General features: G+C 45.0%; 1 protein-coding gene across 5 annotated transcripts in view; it reads right to left on the reverse strand.

Annotated features, from left to right (window-relative positions):
* KMT2B (lysine methyltransferase 2B) overlaps positions 1 to 15,119 on the reverse strand; it is a 74,518-nt gene extending 59,399 nt beyond the window's left edge. For 3 of the 5 annotated variants that reach the window (XM_081962111.1, XM_081962109.1, XM_081962110.1), the window contains exons 1-2: positions 14,758 to 15,119; positions 205 to 280 (exon numbers count right to left, since the gene is read on the reverse strand). In XM_081962111.1, the coding sequence (XP_081818237.1) occupies positions 205 to 280; positions 14,758 to 15,093 (412 nt within the window). In that variant the 5' untranslated portion in view covers positions 15,094 to 15,119. Of the gene's footprint in view, positions 1 to 204; positions 281 to 13,276; positions 13,361 to 14,757 lie in introns of those variants that run through there. The other 2 variants (XM_081962108.1, XM_081962112.1) reach the window with 2 other exon arrangements.
* Between the last annotated feature and the right edge of the window lie 4,105 nt (positions 15,120 to 19,224).

Consider the following 19,224-nt stretch of genomic DNA (forward strand, 5'->3'; position numbering starts at 1 on the left):
ATTAAAATTGGAACTTTGATGAAAGCTATGCCTTGGATTCTGATTTAATTCTGAATGATATTTGGAACGCTGACAAAGATATTAAGTGAGAAGGCCAGGCGATTCTCACGAGAATCTTCTGTGTTTGGCCCATGCCCAACCCTGAGATTCTTGTTTGCCAGATAGGACCCAAGCCACCCATCGATACCTATCGGGATTCCTTACCTCTTTTAGATCTCAGAGCAGCTCGCAGCGAGCTTTGAAAAGCGTCGTCCTCTGAATGGAAGCCCAGGAACTCTTCCTGCCAGGAGAAAGAAAAGTAACCATGGTCATTCCAACAGAAAGAGGGGGTGCCATGCTTATCACAGGTAACATTGCAGAGTCACACACATCTCAGCCCAGCATTACTGAAAATGTAATGTCCCCCATTTTCAAAAAGGCGACTGGACTCTTTCTTTGTTTTTCCTTGAAGACATTACACTTCTCCTCCAGGAAGCTTCCTCAGGTCTCATTCAGAATGATCAGTCCCAATTCAGCCAGAACTGAAGAAGCTTCTTGGATGAGAAGTGAAACGTCTTCAAGGAAAATCAAAGAAAGAGTTCAGTTGCCTCTTGAAAATGCACCTTTGGGACAACCATGATCTAGATCAGGGGTGTCCAAACTTGGGAACTTTAAGACTTGTGGACTTCAACTCCCAGAATTCTGGGAGTTGAAGTCCACAAGTCTTAAAGTTCCCAAGTTTGGACACCCCTGATCTAGATGACTGTGGATTTATTGAAATTTACTGAAACAGGAACAGGTTTCAGGTAGCAATAGCACTTAAGACTTATATACCGCTTGACAGCCTTCTCTAAGCGGTTTACAGAGTCAGCATCTTGCCCCCAGACAATCTGGGTCCTCATTTTACCGACCTCGTAAGGATGGAAGTCTGAGCCAGTGAGAATCGAACTGCCAAACTGCTGGCACTCAGCAGAAGTAGCCTACAGTACTGCATTCTAACCACTGCGCCACCATGGCTTTTAATGGGATACCTTTCCCCATTATCTTTGGGGAAAGAATGGGGAAAATACCCCCAGGCCCATGTGCACATCCAGCAGAAAATGTTGGCCGTTTTAATACACGGATCTCTTTCACACACACTCACACACACACACACACACACACACACACACGGAAGACTGACTCTATTCTAAAGGAAAGATGAGATTGACAATTCTGCATGGAACTTTATTAGATCTGCATTGCCTTTATTATTTATAATTTAGATTTGAAAAGTTGCCCAAGTCACGGCATCTGTCTGATGTTCCCCCCCCCCCCCGCCCAAAAAAATGCAGCAGCTTTTAATAGATTTGAATGCCTGTGGATTAGTCCTCAGTTTCAGAAAGGAAGACTGCAGGTGTTAAGTTTTGAAAACGGAGGGCGAAACAGCGAAGAGAAAAAATAATTCTACAAAGAGACCGAAAACTCTTCTTTTTTTTTTCTTTTGACAGGCGATCCGTGATAAATCGCTAGATTTCAGACCCAACTGTCAAGACGTAGTCAAGGTAGCAGCACCTGGGAAACAGATGGCAATTTTTTTTTTAAGTATGCTGCGATCAGGTACAAATTCAGTGAAAGCTGGCAGGGCTTCTGCAGAAAATCAGGGAAGAAAACAGCAGAGGCGAAGTGAGCAGCTTTCTTTTTTTCTGTTTTGGGGCCATATTCTTTCAAGATTAAAGATCACATGGCAAAGCAGTCAAACGCAGCTGTTTGCAGGGTCAGAGGGAAGGGCGGGCAGGTGAGAGAGCCTCATCTCTGCCTTTCTCATCAGCAAAGGGGAATTCTGAACAAAAATCCAATTTTCAAAATTAAGCTGACCGCTGGTACTTTGCCCCTGCGCTCTTTAGTCTCCTGTGTGTGCTCTTTGTGGATTGTTGCATCTTTACATTCGCAGCTGTAAAGTTGACGACCGTCCCAGCTGTTTCTTAAACACAAGTCGTCCTCAACTTATGACCACAATCGAGCCCAAATGTGAAACATTTTGTCAAGTGAATTTTGCCCCCTTTTACGATCTTTCTTGCCACAGTTGTTCAGCGAGTCACAGCGGCTATTAAGTGGGTCACAGGGTTATTCAGAGAATCTGGCTTCCATATCCCCCACCCCCATTGGCTTTGCCTGTCAGAAGGTCGCAAAAGGGGATCCCGTGACCCCGGGGACAATGCCATCGTCGTAAGTATGAGTTAAGCTTGCCAAGCCTCTGAAGTTTTGATCACCTGATCTTGGGGAAGCTGCAACAGTCATCAGGGTGAAAAATGGTTATCACAAGTCACCTTTTTCCCATTGCTTTTGTGATTTCAAATGATCACTAGATGGACTGTCGTAAATCAAGGATTACCTGTTGTCTTTCCGTGCTACCCTTAAAAGTGCAAATAATATGGCAATGCCAGTTGCGCCAACTCAGAAAGCTCAAACTTCCCAAGGAGCTGCTGATACAGTTCTACAGAGGAATGATTGAGTCTGTCATCTGCACCTCTATAACTGTCTGGTTTGGTTCTGCAACCCAACAAGACAGACACAGACTTCAGAGGATAATTAGAACTGCAGAAAAAACAATGGCTACCAACCTGCCTTCCATCGAGGACCTGTACACTGCACGAGTCAAAAAGAGGGCCGTGAAAATATCTACAGACCCCTCACATCCTGGACATAAATTGTTTCAACTCCTGCCCTCAAAACGATGCTATAGACCAAGACAATTAGACAGAAGAACAGTTTTTTCCTGAATGCCATCACTCTGCTAAACAAATAATTCCCTCAACACTGTCAAATTCTTCACTAAGTCTGCATTACTATTAATCTTCTCATCGTTCCTATCCCCCATCTCCTCCCACTTATGACTGCAGGACTGCAACTTTGTTGCTTGTATCCTTACGATTTATATTGATTGTTTCCTAGTATGATTTGATTGCTTATTTGTATCCTGTGACTATCGTTAAGTGTTGTGCCTTATGATTCTTGACAACTCTTGTTTTTTTTATGTACCCTGGGAGTATATGCACCAAAGACAAAATTCCTTGTGTGTCCAATCACACTTGGCCAATAAAGAATTCTATTCTATTCTATTCTATTCTATTCTATTCTAGTCTAGTCTATTCCTGCGAGCTACACCAGATCTTCATCTCCAAAACAGATGCATTAATCAACAGTAGCCCTTTCCAGTTGGTGAACCACTGGGAATGGGACCACTAGTAAGGTCACTCAGGAGTGATCTGAAAACAGGAATACACATAAAACTGAGTCCTGCCTGGCTAACAAATGCTTCCAACTTTTCTCTCCCGCCGGCTCACCCAATCAAGGTGCCGAGTAGAGCTTATTATTCAGCGCGGGACAGAAAGAGCTGTCAGCATTTTCTTCTGGCCAGGGGAATGCGGATCACTTGAAAAACAAACACGGGAAACGGAGAGGGGTCCTGCAGTTAAAAGCAGCAGTCAAGAAATGAAAGTCGAGCCCAGCTATGGAGAACCTTTTCACCACCAACTGCCCAAACCAGAACGCGCGTGCGTGCCGGAAACTCAAAGACCAGCTAGCCAGTGCGCATGCATGCACCAGGCACCTGGTCTTTGGGTTTCCGGTGTGCGCATGCACACTGGCCAGCTGGTCTTCGCACGTGCCTGAGGGCTGGAAATCTGAAGGCCAGGTGGCCAGTGCGCATGTGTGTGCCAGAAACCAGAAGAGGAGCTGGTGATGGTGCGTGTGCCCACAGAGGGGCCTCTGTGCGCCACCTCTGGCACACATGTCACGGGTTCGCCATCACGGGTCTAGCCTGACAATGATGATGATGGCAGAAAGATGCCAGGCTTCTTTCTGAAACAATTTGGAAGCACTTAGAACCCCTGAATGGCGGGATTTGGGAAAACAAAGAAAGGCAAGTGGGTTTAGGCTAGGAGTGTCCAACCTTGGCAACTTTTAAGACTTGTGGACTTCAATTCCCAGAATTCCCCAGACAGCATTATCTGACTAAAAGAGCACAATTGAGAACAGGATATATGGATCTGTAGAGATGATACAGAAATAGGAACTGTGTTTTCTTTCTTACTTGCTCTATTACGTTATAGGCGGTTTTATTATTGTCTTCTGTATTCTGATCGATCAATCAATACATAATTATGTGCCGTCATACAGAACGAGTTAGGAATTCTGGCTTACTAAACTATAATCTGCACAGGGCATCCTTGGGCAAGCAGCATGGACAGTAAATGGATAAAGTAATCATATACATTTAGCACAATATTGTCTTTAAACCAGGGATTACAAAGAAGCAGATTTCTAAACCAGGGATCACTGTTATTTTACAAAATCTGGCTTTTTAGACATATTTAACCTTAATCCCAGGTTCTTGTTAATAGTCAGCTGGGCAGGATGTTCACCAACTCAGGGAGAGGAAATGAATGAATAGGCTGTGGGGGCACAATGCCATTTAATAAAGCAGAAGCCCAGGCTTATTGTTTTGTTTGGGGGCATGCACATGAAATGATTTTATTATATTTATATTCTATCTTCCTTCCCTTTTGAAATTCAAGGCAAGGTGCAACTAATGGGGGATTTTAACTACGCTTATATCAACTGGGAAACAAACTCTGCACCAAGTGGAAGATCCAACAGGTTCCTAATGAACCTAGCAGACAACTTTGTTTCCCAAAAAGTAGAGAAGGGAACAAGGGGATCAGCCATATTGGATTTAATTCTCACTAACAGAGAAGAAATGATAGAAGGTGTTGAAGCCATAGGAACCCTGGGAGCAAGTAACCATGCAATATTGGAATTCAACATTATGCAACCACAAGTAGTAGAACAAAGTCAAACTAGAGTCTTGGATTTTAAGAGAGCTAATTTCAATAAACTTAGAGAGAGCTTGGGAAGAATTCCATGGATGAGAATCCTCAAGGGGAAAACAACCCAAGAAGTTGGGAAATTTTGAAAAATGAGATTACAAAAGCCCAGTCTAGCACAATACCAATGAAGAAGAAAAATAACATCTCCCCCCCAAAAACCAGCAGGGCTGCTTAAAGAACTCTGACAAATTGAAAGACAAAAAAGATAAGTATAAAAAGTGGAAAGAGGGGGACATAACTAAGGCAGAATATCAGCAAATAGCCCAAGCCTGTAAAGATGAAGTAAGGAAAGCTAAGGGTCATAATGAAGAAAGGCTTGCCACAAAAGTAAAAAACAACAAAAATGCTTCTTCCAACATGTTAAAAACAAGAAAAAGGTTAAGGAAACAATTGGTCTATTGCTGGGAGAAAGTGTCAAGAAGGTGACAAGCAAAAGGAAGAAAGCAGAACTATTTAACTCATTTTTTGCATCTGTCTTTACACAAAGGGATAAAACAGTCCAACCTTTCAAAAACAGCCCCACAAAAATCAGATTAGGAACACAAATTGAAATAGGGAAGAAAATGGTAAGTGAGCACCTGTCTAACCTAGATGAGTACAAATCACCAGGACCGGACAGATTACACCCCAGGGTTCTGAAAGAACTGGCAGACAAGATCTCAGAACCACTGAACTATATCTTTCAGAGATCCTGGAGCACCAGGGAACTGCCAGAGGACTGGAAAAGAGCTGATGTGGTTCCCATCTTCAAAAAAGGGGAAAAAACAGATCCAGGAAACTACAGACCTATCAGCCTGACCTCAATACCAGGAAAGATTCTGGAAAAGGTAATCAAGCAACGAATTAGTGAACACCTAGAAGTAAACAAAATAATAGCCAAAAGCCAACATGGGTTTGTCAAAAACAGATCATGCCAGACTAATCTTATTGCATTCTTTGACAAAGTGACAAAATTAGTAGACCAGAGGAATGCCATCGATATAGTTTACTTGGACTTCAGTAAAGCATTTGATAAGGTAGATCATAACCTACTACTAGATAAAGTAGAAAAATGTGGGTGAGACAGCATCACCACCAGATGGATTCATAACTGGCTGCCAACCGCATTCAACGTGTAGTCCTCAATGGAACTGCATCTACATGGAGGGAAGTATGCAGTGGAGTACCCCAAGGCCCAGGACTCTTCAACATCTTCATCAATGATTTGGATGAGGGAATAAATGGGGAACTCATCAAATTTGCAGATGAAACCAAGCTGGCAGGAATAGCCAACACCCCAGAAGACAGGCTTAAGGTACAGAAGGATCTTGACAAACGTGAACATTGGGCACTATCTAACAAAATGAAATTTAATGGTGAAAAGAGTAAGGTTCTACATTTAGGCAACAAAAACGAAATGCACAGGTACAGTATAGGTGGTACCTTGCTCAATAGTAGTAACTGTGAGAGGGATCTTGGAGTCCTAGTGGACAGCCATTTAAACATGAGCCAGCCTTGTGCAGCAGCTGCCAAAAAAGCCAACACAGTTCTAGGCTGCATAAACAGAGGGATAGAATCAAGATCACGTGAAGTGTTAATACCACTTTATAATGCTTTGGTAAGGCCACACTTGGAATACTGCATTCAGTTTTGGTCACCCCGATGTAGAAAAGTTGTGGAGACCCTAGAAAGAGTGCAGAGAAGAGCAACAAAGATGATTAGGGGACTGGAGACTAAAACATATGAAGAACAGTTGCAGGAACTGGGTATGTCTAGTTTAAGGAAAAGAAGGACTAGGGGAGACATGATAGCCGTGTTCCAATATCTCAGGGGCTACCACAAAGAAGAGGGAGTCAAGCTATTCTCCAAAGCACCTGAGGGCAGGACAAGAAGCAATGGGTGGGAACTAATCAAGGAGAGAAGCAACTTAGAACTAAGGAGAAATTTCCTGACAGTTAGAACAATTAACCAGTGGAACAGAAATTGCCTCCAGAAGTTGTGAATGCCCCAACAGTGGAAGTCTTGAAGAAGATGTTGGATAGCCATTTGTCTGAAACGGTATAGGGCCATGATGGCGAACCTATGGCACGTGTGGCACAGGTGGCACGTGGAGCCATTTGTTAGGGTATGCAAGGCGTTGCCCTGTCAGCGCCAGCGTGCCTGCACGTGCTAGCCAGCTGACTTCGGCCTTCTTTTTCAGCCGTTTTTCGCCCTCCAGAGGTTTCCCTGAAGCCTCCAGAGGGCTAAAGACAAGCCAACACACAAACCGGAAGTTTGGGAAATGACTTCTGGGTTGCCCGTAGGGACATTTTTTGCCCTCCAGAAGCCTCCGGAGGGCCTCCAGGGGGTGGAGGCTATTTTCGCCCTCCCTAGGCTCCTAGAAAGCCTCTGGAGCCTGAGGAGGGTGAAAAATGGGTCCATCGTGTGCCAAAAGCGGGGGAGGGGAGGGGGGTTTGCCTGCATAGCATTATGGGTGTGGGCACGCCCGCGCATGAGCCCCCTCCCTGCGCTCCCCCCACTTTTGACACGCGATGGGGAAAAGGTTAGCCATCACTGGTATAGGGTTTCCTGCCTAGACAGAGGGTTGGACTAGAAGACCTCCAAGGTCCCTTCCAACTCTGCTATTGGTGGGTTGGCTCCAGGGTGGATTTGATTGAAATCAAGTTGATGTAAATCACAATTTAAATCACTAGTAAAAAGGCTTAATTTAAATCAACTTGATTTAAATTATAATTTTTAAACAGCAGCTGTCATCTCTGTCCCCCAGCGGCTCCTCCTCTGTCCAGCTGTTGACTCACCGACAGTCCCAATATTGCAAGAATATACAGCCTCATGCTACATAAGTAAACTCCATTTCATGCTGAACAAACTAAACGATTAATGTATCTTAAATAGAAAACTATCTTTGGATAGATTTTTACTCTAAAAGCATTTTATTAAAATAAATTTGATTTTAAAAAATCTGATTTAAAATTTAAAAAATCCATTTTTAAAAATTATTTTTTAAACCATCGATTTTTATCCACCCTGGTTGGCTCAGTCCTTGGAGCAATTTTAGCTGACAAAAAGCTCTTTAAAAGGAATCAACCAACTTCTCTATAGTCAGATGATTACGGATGGGGGCGGGGCAGGGGGGAATTACAACTTTATTTTATTTTATATATTTATATTCATTCTTCTGAGAAGGATTTGAAGGAACCTGCGGTTTTCACCAGGCTCTCAAAGAAGCCGTCCCTGGAACAAAAAGAAGCCCATTTCCACCAGAATGTTCGTAGATAGTACATATTTCAGTGCACCAATTAATTGCGTAAATGCATGGCTGACACCCCAGCTTCCAACTAATCCGTCTTGCAACCCTGGTACACCTCAAAGAGGGATATAGTGCAAGAATGTTATTCATTCACTCTTGCATACAGGCCTGAGCTGACAAAGGCTGCTGAATGTCTCAACCCATTCATGGTTCTGTACTTTTATGCATCTTGGAAATGGGGGGGGGGGGGGGGGGGGATAAGCTCAAGAAAATACCAAGGCAAACGGAGTTCATCCATTATTATTATTATTATTATTATTATTATTATTATTATTATTATTATTATTATTATTATTATTATTATATTAATTAGCGTTTATATACCGCCCCCTCTCCCGAAAGGGACTGCTGACCAGAATTAATGCTACTGTATAGGCCAGTGATGGCTAACCTTTTCGTCGCTGCGTGCCGAAAGCACACCCACAATGCAGTGCATGCGTGACACACACACTCCGCCTGCCCTGTCCCCCGTGGAAGAGCGTGCATGGCTTCCTGCACCAATGTGGAAGCCAAAATGGGATACGGGGACGCTGCACGAGGCCCCAAAATGCAATGTGAGCACCTCCCGTGCGTTCACCCCACTGCCACCCATACGCACCTCTCCCCCGCATGCGCCCCACCCCCATGTATGCACACACACACACCCCACGTGTGCTCCTTGCCCCGCTCATGCATGGCAGAGACCCAAAGAACAGCTGGTCGGTGGGAGGCACACACACATGCACAGTGAAGCTGGGCTGAGGCAAGGGCTGGCGTGCCCATAGAGAGGGCTCTGTGTGCCATCTGTAGCACACAAGCCATAGGTTGGCCATCATGGGTATAGGCTAATGAATGGATTACAGACAATCCGTTCTTTGGCACGAAAAATTAAGAGGGAAAAATTTCCTTTCTGTTCCTTAACTTCTGCCTAGCAATCAAAGCACCTAGCTGTAAACCACAGGAAATTCAATACTCAAAGGAAGATTATTACTGAAACAGCCTACAAACTCATCTGCACAAATGTTTCTGAAGCCAGTCATAAGAAGAACTGATAGCAAGCACATTCTCTTCCTGAAATATTAATATTACACATGCTGGATAATATCAATTCTGAGAGCCGAAGTCCACTCATTTTCGAGTTGACTGTACAGGTCGGCCTCTGCTTACAACCACAACGAAAGCCCAACGTGTCCATTGCTGACCAAGACAATTGTTTTGTCTCATTTTATGACATTTCATGCCCACGGTCGTTAAGTGAATCGCTACGGTTAAGTGAATTGCTACAGTTGTTCAGTTAGCAACGCGCTAACTGAAGGTCACAAAAGGGGATCACATGGTCCCAGGACACGGCAACCATCCTCAGTACATGCCAGTTGCCAAGCACCTGTATTTCGATCAGGTGACCATGGAGATGCTGCAACGGTTGTGAGAAAACTAGTCATAAGTCACTTTTTTCACTCCGGTTGTAAACGTTGAACAGTCACGAAACAACGGTTGTAAGTTGAGAATTACAAGTGTGACTAAACACGTTGGGCAAATTTTATCTCAATCTCAATGAGGTAGCCATTCGCCTGGCTGTCTGAGGACAGTAAATGATTCTCCCCATGCAACCAACCAGCACATAAAACGTTATTAACTGAAACAAATGTGAGTTGGGATACCTTTGCTTGGGGTTTCTTCCCCTGTAAGCATGCATAGATGAGATGCAGCAATAAATTGTGTGTGCCTCTGTGTACAAATGCACATTTTGCCTTTGCTGTAACTGTAGATACATACACAGACCAAGTATAATTTATGATGTTTCCAACAATTTAAATAGGGCGGGTGTACATTATACATATTTCATCCTGCAAAAATTCTACAGTTACAGCAAAGGCGAAAGTTCTAAGAGACAAAGAAGCATGGAGTGAAATGTATATCAAAGAGACTAGGTGAGTCCAAGCAATGAGACCCGAGAGAAACTCTCGTCCATGCTAACCTCTGGATGGATTAAAATTATTGCCTGAAAGTTCATTCGGTTTGTGTCTTGGTCAACCGTCCCTAGCACATCCTAGAACTGTTCTTATTCCCGTGAGCTGCAAAATAAGGAAAGCTCTTTATGAGATACCCCTTGCCACCCATACGTAACTGCCCTGAGGAAATAGAAAACGTGGACGGACTACCTCTGGGTCCTGGCACATTCCGCAGGACAGTTGCTCATGCATTTCCAGTAGAAGCGGGATGGTACAAGCAAGTTGCTTGGAGGTTTAGTTGCTGCTACCAGTAGTACTATATCACCAGCTAAGAGGTTACATCTTAATGGGTAATGTTTGAGGTGGCATGGGGAGAGAAAGAAAGATCTTAATAGTTGCCAGCTATTCTTCTGGTTTCTGGCGTGCACATGGAGGCCGGAGAATTGGTCTCCGAGGGTGCCAGAACGCTGGAAAACACCCTCAAAATGGCCTGAAAAACAATCTGAAAACGGTCCGAAAAACGGTCCAAACACAGACGTGTGCGTGCTGGCCAGCTGGTCTTCGGGTTTCTGGTGCTGCGGCGCACACACACATGCAGATGGCATGTGCGTTCTGGTTTGGGCACTTGGTTCACCATCACTGATATAGGTTCTCTACGGGTAGTCCTTGACTTACGACCACAATTGAGCCCAACATTTCTGCTGCTAAGCGAGACCATTAAGTGAATGTTGCCCCATTTTACGACCTTTCCTGCCAAAGTTGTTAAGCAAGTCACTTCAGTTGCTAAATTAATAACACGGATGTTAAGCGAATCTGGCTTCCCCATTGACTTTGCTTGTCAGAAAGTCACAATAGGGGATCACGTCACACACACACAGACACACACACACACACAGACACACACACGGACACTTGCAACCATCATAAATGTGAGTCAAGTTGCCAAGCACCTGAATTTTGATCACATGGCCATGGGGAGGATGCAACGGTCGTAAGGGTGAAAAATGACTGTAACTCACTTTTTTCAGTGCCACTGTTAACTTCAAACAGTCACTAAATGAACTGTTGTATGTTGAGGACTACCTCTATTGCTGTACTCCAAATATTATAACCCTTCCTCACTAGCTCTGCAAGCTTTCAAACTTGCTTTCTATTTAATCTGCCCATCGCAATGAATTCCGAGGTGTACTCTATGATCCATGTCATTCACACAGGATGCCTTCAAGCCATATTTTGAGGGTTTTAATTCTGGAGGGGACAACATTTTGATAGTTGGGAACTATAATCAGATTTTTTTTAAAAAAAAAAAAAGATGCAATGAATGGCGTGACGATGAAGCACAAGGTCAGAGCTAAGAGGTTTGGGAGGTTTCTTTTTTTAAAAGTTGATATAGATTTTTTTTTCCTTTCCTGGTTTTAAACTTGTTAGGGATACTTAAGGGTATGGAGTGTCCATGCAGTTCCTATATTGCAGGGGTCTCCAACCTTAGCAACTTTAGCCCTGGCTGACTTCAACTCCCAGAATTCCCCACCCAGCTTGCTGGGATATAGCCTTGCTATATCACAAGGCCCACAGGCGGATCTGGAGTTCTGAAAAGGCTATAGTTTGGGGACATATAGTAAAATATATTTCCCAGGGATTAGAATTTTATCTTAAGAATGTATTGAATCAGGTGGCATGAAAAGCGTAATTGTCAGGCAATTGGTTGTAATGGAAAATGTAATTTGTTAGGAAAATGTATATACCATTATTAATGAAGGCCTGCTTGGTCTGTAGCGCAAAAACTGCATAGATGAACAAAGAACAATGGAATCTTTCAGTTCCCAAGTTCTACATACAGTACTTGTTTACACTAAGCAAGGATGGTAAGAGCCATTGGCAAGGAAAGGACAAACTAAAAAAAAAAAGTGAGGGAGAAATTAGTAGAAAATGAAAAAGTAGAGAAACACTTTTCTTCCTATTGAAATAGTGAATTTAATGAAGCTACACACAAGATTCATGCCTATTCAGAAAAATATACTTGTTTGCACAATTATAGCTGTGGAATTTACTAAGCACTAGATGTAGTGAACAGCTATCAATTTGAGCATTAAGGGGACTATGGCACTAACAGGAGATTGGCTGCAAATTATCACGAATTCTCTTAGGTGTATATTAATCTCCAAAATCAAAGATCATGCAGTTCTTAAAAAAAAAAAACTGGCACCCTTGCATCCTGTTTGCAAGCTTTTCATATCCATTGGGTTGGCTGCTGTATTATACACAGCAGCAAACCAGACACATCTTATAGCCCCTTTCTTTTAACAGGCAGAAACTTACGTTCAAATTCACAATTGAGATTAATTTTCATCAGTTTTGATGGGGAATACAAAGTCCTCTAGTCTCTTCTGCCTACCTGGCATGATCAACCTAAAATGTCACTTCACAAATCCAAGCTCTCTTCTGTGCTGTCAACAAGATGTCAAGTACGAAGAAATAAGAATAGGGCTTAAGGGCCCAACCCTCACAGCCTTTCTCATGCAAGCTAAGTGATGTCACTAAGGACCAGGCCAACCGTCAAGTTACACCCAAATGACAAAAGTCAAAGGAGGAAGAAAAACCTTGATGACAAAATCACCCTCACAAGAGCTCTAACTAGGCATCTGCTTTGCTTTGCCATGTAAGGCCTGCCCTGAGACCACTGTCTGTCCTAAGACGTAAAGCATTCCACCTTAGGAAGCAGTGACCCATTACAAACAATTCTCAAATCTTTTATTGGTGGCCTTGTTTTAAAAGCCACGTAGACTTTCTGTTAGGATTTATACCCTGAGAGTCTTCTAGAAGACTAGGTGTTTGATGTTGCCTGGCTTTTGAAACCTGGTCAGGAAGCCATCACCCATCATTTTGCAATCACCAACAGCAAGCTGCCCCAAATACAAAAATAGCTTGTAAAAGGCCTATTTGATGTGCTGCTTCCAAGAGGGGAAAAAATAAGTTGTAAATATTCAGGGCCGATGCCAATCAAGCCAAAGTAGGGGAAACTGCATACTGTATATTGACTGGATGACTGCAGTCTGGAAGTGGGACTCATGACAGAAAGCTCTTCCCTATCAATAACCTCTGCCAGGGGAGAGGATATCCCTTCACCTAATGCTAACCTCAACTTCGGCTACATGTTTTTTTCTCCATGTCGTTCTGGATTCAGAGGATGGAAATGAAATTCATACCCAAGGAGCTGCCATAAATATATGAAAGTCAAGCCGCCATCCAGGCTGTTCCTGGCACTTCCCAGACATTTCCAGTTTCCTGGATGTTCCCAAATAACTTTTTGAAGTTCCTGGAAGCAAGCAACGACTTTTTTCAGAGAAACCTCCAGCCCCTGCAGGAATCAAAGGATCCCCTTAGAATCCTGCAATTCCCTTAAAATCCTGCAAGGATCTGCCAAGCTGCTTTGTAAGAAGCTGTAGGAAAGGACCTCTCCGGTTAAGCTGCTTCCTCCAAGGATCAGGATACAGGAGGATGGAGGAGGAGGAAGCCTGAGCGGCAGGTGACTGTTCAAAGAGTTAACTCTGGAGGATCCAGGAAGAAACAAAGGCAGCATATGTCTGAACCGCACCACACACCCCAACTAACCAGGAACAGGCCCTCCTCCCTCTCTCCCAAAGAGCCACCTTCCTATTAAAAGAGCACCTAGGAGCAAAAAGGGAGAACAGCTGCCTCTGCAAACAAGGGCTGGAAGCAAACCCCTCCTCCACGGTTTTCCCCCCAAGGAGGACAGCATCTGTTCACCATGGCTACCCCATCACACCTGAATTAGTTGCAGACTGCCATGCCAAAGCCGGCACAAAGGGAGGAGCAGGGCTTGGTTAAGCAACCTGGGCCACCCGTTCCAGGATTGCTTCCTGGCAGCTCAGCTGCAATTCCCAGAGCTGGGTTTTCCTTGGGAAGCGCCCCTGAGGAGGGGAAGGGGGGCTATCAAAGCCCACGAGGAACCCCCCCCCCAAGCATTTAAAGCAGCCAGCAGAAGTCACTTCTGGAGCCCCTGGGGGAAGCAAGCAGCGCAAGTCAGCTAGAAACCCACCCACCCGCCTCCTCTTCCACTTCCACCTCCTCCTCCTCCTCTTCCTTCTCTTCTTCCTCCTCCTCTTCCTCCATCTCTTCCACTCTCTCCTCTTCCTCCATCTCTTCAACTCTCTCCTCTTCCTCCATCTCTTCAACTCTCTCCTCTTCCTCCTCCTCTTCCTCCATCTCTTCCACTCTCTCCTCTTCCTCCTCCTCCCCAAGGCCGCCCCTCTGAGCCAAAGAGCCGCCGCAATCCATGTGCAGGAGACGGGGGCCCGGCTCAGAACCGGCTCCGTCCCTCCCCCACCCCACCCACCCCCGACATCCAGGAGGGGAAAGGCTGCCACGACACTCGCCGGGATGGCGAGCAGCCGCCGGCCCCGCGGGAACCTCCCCCGCCCAGCCGAGCACCGCAGCCCACTTGCTGCGAGTCTCCCAGGAGGAGACGCCCGATTTTCGGGGGGGGGGGCAGGACAGAGCCGTGGGGGGGAGGGTGTTTAAAGAGACAGAAAGGTCAACCCGCCGCGTGGACGAGCCGCTGCGCCCGGCCGGGAAGGGAGCGGGCTCGCTGGCGCCAAGGGCCGCCCTCCTTGTCAAAAGGGCCGCGCCGCCTCTGCCGCCTCTGCCGCCGCCGCGGGAATCTCACCGTCTCGTCCTCGCTGCTGTCCCCCAGCAGAGTCTGCAGGCGGCGCCAGCTCCGGCTGAGGCCCAGCAGGCTCCCCAGGGTGGTGTCCGCCGCCGTTCCCGCCGCCGCCGCCGCGGCCCGCTCGCCCTCTCCGGAGGCGGCCCAGAGCAGCAGCTGCGGCGCCAGCAGCGAGACCCGCGCGCGGCTGCCGGCCCCGGCTCCCCGCGCGCGGCAGCCCCCGGGCCGTCCCGGAAAGCGGCCCCGCGGCACCGAGGCCCAGGACGACGGGGAGGAGGAGGAGGAGGAGCCGCCGCCACCGCTGCTGCCTCCTCCCGCCGCAGCCGCCGCCGCCGCCATCTTTAAACACTGAGAGGAGTCTGAGGGGGCCGGGCCACCACAATAACAATCCTCCACCAGCGCCTCCAGCCCGCGGCGCGAGGCAGCCTGGGAGTGCGAGTCCCGCGCCGGGCAGCTGTGCCCTGAGAGAAAGGGGAGGGGGCGAGACTTCGGGACCGCCGTTCCCGTCGGGCGCCGCGGGCCGGAAACGCCCTTCTGACGTGGAGGCGGATTGTGGGGGAAAGAGTCCTGGCGTTGCTTGATCCTCTGCAGTCCGGCTGAGGCGGCGAAAGAGGGAAAACTCGGTTTCCCGTCGGGCACCGCGGCCGCCTTCCAGCCCGATCGGCCCTTCAAGGCATGGGGAACGATTGAGACGGGCGTAATGGTCGCTCGCCTAGGCGAGAGAGAGAGGGGCGGGGGGGGAAGGACAGGGAAGTCGGAGGATCTTGCTGGAATGTCTGTAGAAAGAATAAAAATTCGGATTCCGCCTGTGCTTTACGACGCGGAGTACTACTGCCCTCCCCATGAACTGTGGCCAAAGAAGTCTTTTACAACAGCCTTAAATTAGGAAGGGAATCTCCTTTGCGCCTCAGCCTGAGAGGCAGCTATAAGAACTACAGGTCCCAGGATGCAGTGCGAGGCCGGAGTCCCGTTTCCGTTGAATGCTGGGAATTGCAGTCTGCGACGCGGGCCCTCTGCTGGGCCGTGCGATCTGTGCCATCCCGGAAGAAGCTATAAAAAAGGGCTTTTCCCTTTGTGATAAGCTGTGTGCACGAATGAGTTTGCAAGTTAGTCAGCCGTGCAAAAAGGTCCCACGTGTCTGGGGTCAAGTCTCGCCCCTCCACTCCTCTGTTTGATAAGGGTCAGTTTGAGGCAGAGCGTTTAACAAGAAGTCCCAACCAGCTGTTCGCTTCAAACTTGTCAGAGTTGAAGAATGAATGAATGAAGACCAAGTATCCATCCACAGGGGGTCCCCAAACTTGGCAACTTTAAGACTTGTGGACATTCTGGGAATTGACGTCCACAAATCTTAAAAGTTGCCAAGTTTGAAGATCTCTGATCTAGTATAAAATATTATCATATCCTAACTAGGCAAATAATGAATTGGGGCATTTCTATGTTATTTGCTCCAAAGAAAAGAGGGAGGGTGATAGATACGTCTGACTTCCTAGCCGGTGAAGGAGTTTCCCATTGCAGAGGTCGCAGCTACGAGCAAAATAGCAAGAATTATCCTGCACCTAAAAAATATCAACAAACGCCCCGAATATTTTTGAAAGCAAGAAGAAAAGCATCAACATAAAGTTCAAACTGAAAGTTTTATTATCCAGACCGGCTGTCATTAGGTTAAAGAAGACTGCTTCCCGCCACCTTATTGAAACTTTTGTCAACCTTTTGGCCCAGGATTGCTACTCAACGCAGTTACATTGTGGTCCTTTTTATCAAGAATCACATTGTTGCCCAAAATCTTATGCACATAAAACCAGTCCTGGTTCAATCCTGCCTTCTCTAAGTCTTATTTTGCTTGTTCTGAATGGAAATTGTTTCTTGTTCCTAATCAGTTAATGTTCATTGCAACTAATCCAAATAATTTGCGCACATCTGCACACATGCAACTGTGTACAATAAAAGTTACTGCCAAGTAAAACTATAATGACTGTAAAATTTCAAAGAAAATCCCTCAAAGCAGTGAAACAATTGACATCTATATTTCATTTTATTAAAAAACTGATATTTGATTTTTTTAACAGAACATTACATCCAAGAAATAATAAATTTTAAGCAACCCTGCCCTGGGGAAATACAGGTTTACTTAAGAAAATTACCCATATTTTTCATAGTATAAGACCCTCCGAAGTATAAGACACACCTAGATTTTGGGGAGGAAAACAAGGGAAAAATATCTGCCTCTGCCTCTCAGCAATTTGCCTCCTTGCAACAAACAGTACAGACGATATACACTGTTTGTAGTGCTATATTTCAGACTACACTCCTTCTCAATTTTTTTGTTAAAATTGCTGTGCTTTCTGGAAGTATATTCTCTGCTATTTAAAAGAATAGCACTTTTTAAAACAATAGCATGGGGCCTCTTCAGATCAAGCATTTATTTTAAAAAGCTTCTTCATTTTGTTAAGTTGTGTAGAATAATAATAAAGCATTCTTTAAAAAATAAGTCTAATAATTTGAACCTTCTATACGCATTTATAGTTGTTGACTTACCTCCTTGCAGCAAACAGCCTGATTAACACAAGAAAAAAAAAATCTGCCTCTCATCAATTTGGCACCTGGAGCAAACAGCAAGTTTCACTTTCAATTTTTCTCAATCATCAGCTGTTCCAGTCTGCCCCATTTGCTGCAAAGAGGTAAATTGCTGGGAGACAGAGGCCCCAGGGGGTGGGGCCAGTGGGTGGTGCTACATTCAGTGTATAAAACACGCCCAAATTTTCACCCTCTTTTAGGGAGTGAAAGGTGCATCTTATACAAGGTGCATCTTATACTCCGAAACAAATACAGTAACACTTTTTGAGATTAAGTCTGAAAAACGTTCAGTGAAAGACATTTTCCAGCGTCAAAAATTTTCCACATCAGATATCTGGCACTTTCAAAATTATATGAGGTTTTTTGGTTCAGGTGATTCCTTTAAAAAAATTGAGGAGTGGTTTTGATGTAACCAAAATACATGTGCAATATATTGAGTTGAATATACTAAATGCAATCATATTCTTTGCATAGGAAGGTATTCCAATATCATTTTTGGGGTTGGGATGAGAGCATGTAGCCCAGAAGTAACCCTTTTTTCCCCTTAATCCATGTTTCTCAACCTTAGCAAGTTTAAGATATGTTGGACTTCAGTGCCCAGAATTTCCTAGTCACTAAACATTGGCATAGACTGAACATTTCTTATCATTAGTTTAAGAAAACAGAAGGAGGATATTGATTAGGAATGAATGAGCTCTGAAGGACTGATTTGGCAGGAGGCTGAACTAAATGATCTCAACATCCCTCAATAATATGTATAATTTTTCACAAGGAATGAACATACTGGCAATTCGTTTTAAGAATTGCCTCACTGGAAAGCCTAATCTATTAAGGAGCCTCAATACCATGTGAATTTAAGAAGTGGCTGTAATCTTGAGTTTGAGACGTTTGGGATTAGAAACTTCACTCCTTTAATAAGGATTAGTGCCAGAGAAGAGGGAGGGAGGGGGGAAAAGCAGCCACACTGCAGCAGCCACAAGAACTCACGCTACAAGTTTGCAATTTAGTATTTCACCAGAATTACTTAGTGATTAGTAAGCGATTTTCTTACTGCCACAGGAACTGTGTTTTCAAGAGCTTCAAGCTACAGTAGATCTAGAAACACGGCTTATGCAGTTGATCCGTTTTTGGACATGGAGAACAGCCTGGAACATTAGTTATTACTAGACTTATGGTGGTTTTAAGCCATGTTTCCTCCACCTCACCAACTTTAAGTGTGGATTTCAACTCCCACAATTCCCCAGGCAGCATATAGTACTGGCTTGGGAATCTTGGGAGCTGAATCCCACTCATTTCCTCAACGTTCTGAGTTTGAGGAACATTTCCTTAAGCTACAACACGGCCAGCTATCGGTTGTTGGATAGCTCCTGGATAACCCACGCAAGTGTTTGAGCCTGCTTGGTATAGCATCAACACCTCACCTTCGATGGAAGATGATGATGATAACAGAATAACAGAATTGAAAGGGACCTTGGAGGTCTTCTAGTCCAACAATCCCCAAACAGGAAGCCCTACTATACCATTTCAGATAAATAGTTGTCCGATCTCTTCTTTATCTCTTATCTACCTATCGCATTTTTCAGAGTATAAGACGCTCTGAAGTATAAGACGCACCTAGCTTTTGGGGAGGAAACAAGGGGAAAATGTCTACCTCAGCCTCCCAGCAATTTCCCTCCTTGCAACAAACAGCAAACAGTACAGACAATATACACTGCTTGTAGTGTTATATTTCAGACTATACTTGTACAGATACTGTTAAAATTGATGTGCTTTCTGGGAATATAGTTATTCTCTGCTACTTAAAAGAATAGCACTTTTTAAAACAATAGCACGGGCCTCTTCAGATCAAGCATTTATTTTAAAATAAATTTTGTTGTCTAGAATAATAATAAAGCA

The sequence above is a fragment of the Natrix helvetica genome (assembly GCF_964273705.1).
Source record: "Natrix helvetica genome assembly, chromosome: 9".
Lineage (NCBI taxonomy): Eukaryota > Metazoa > Chordata > Lepidosauria > Squamata > Natricidae > Natrix > Natrix helvetica.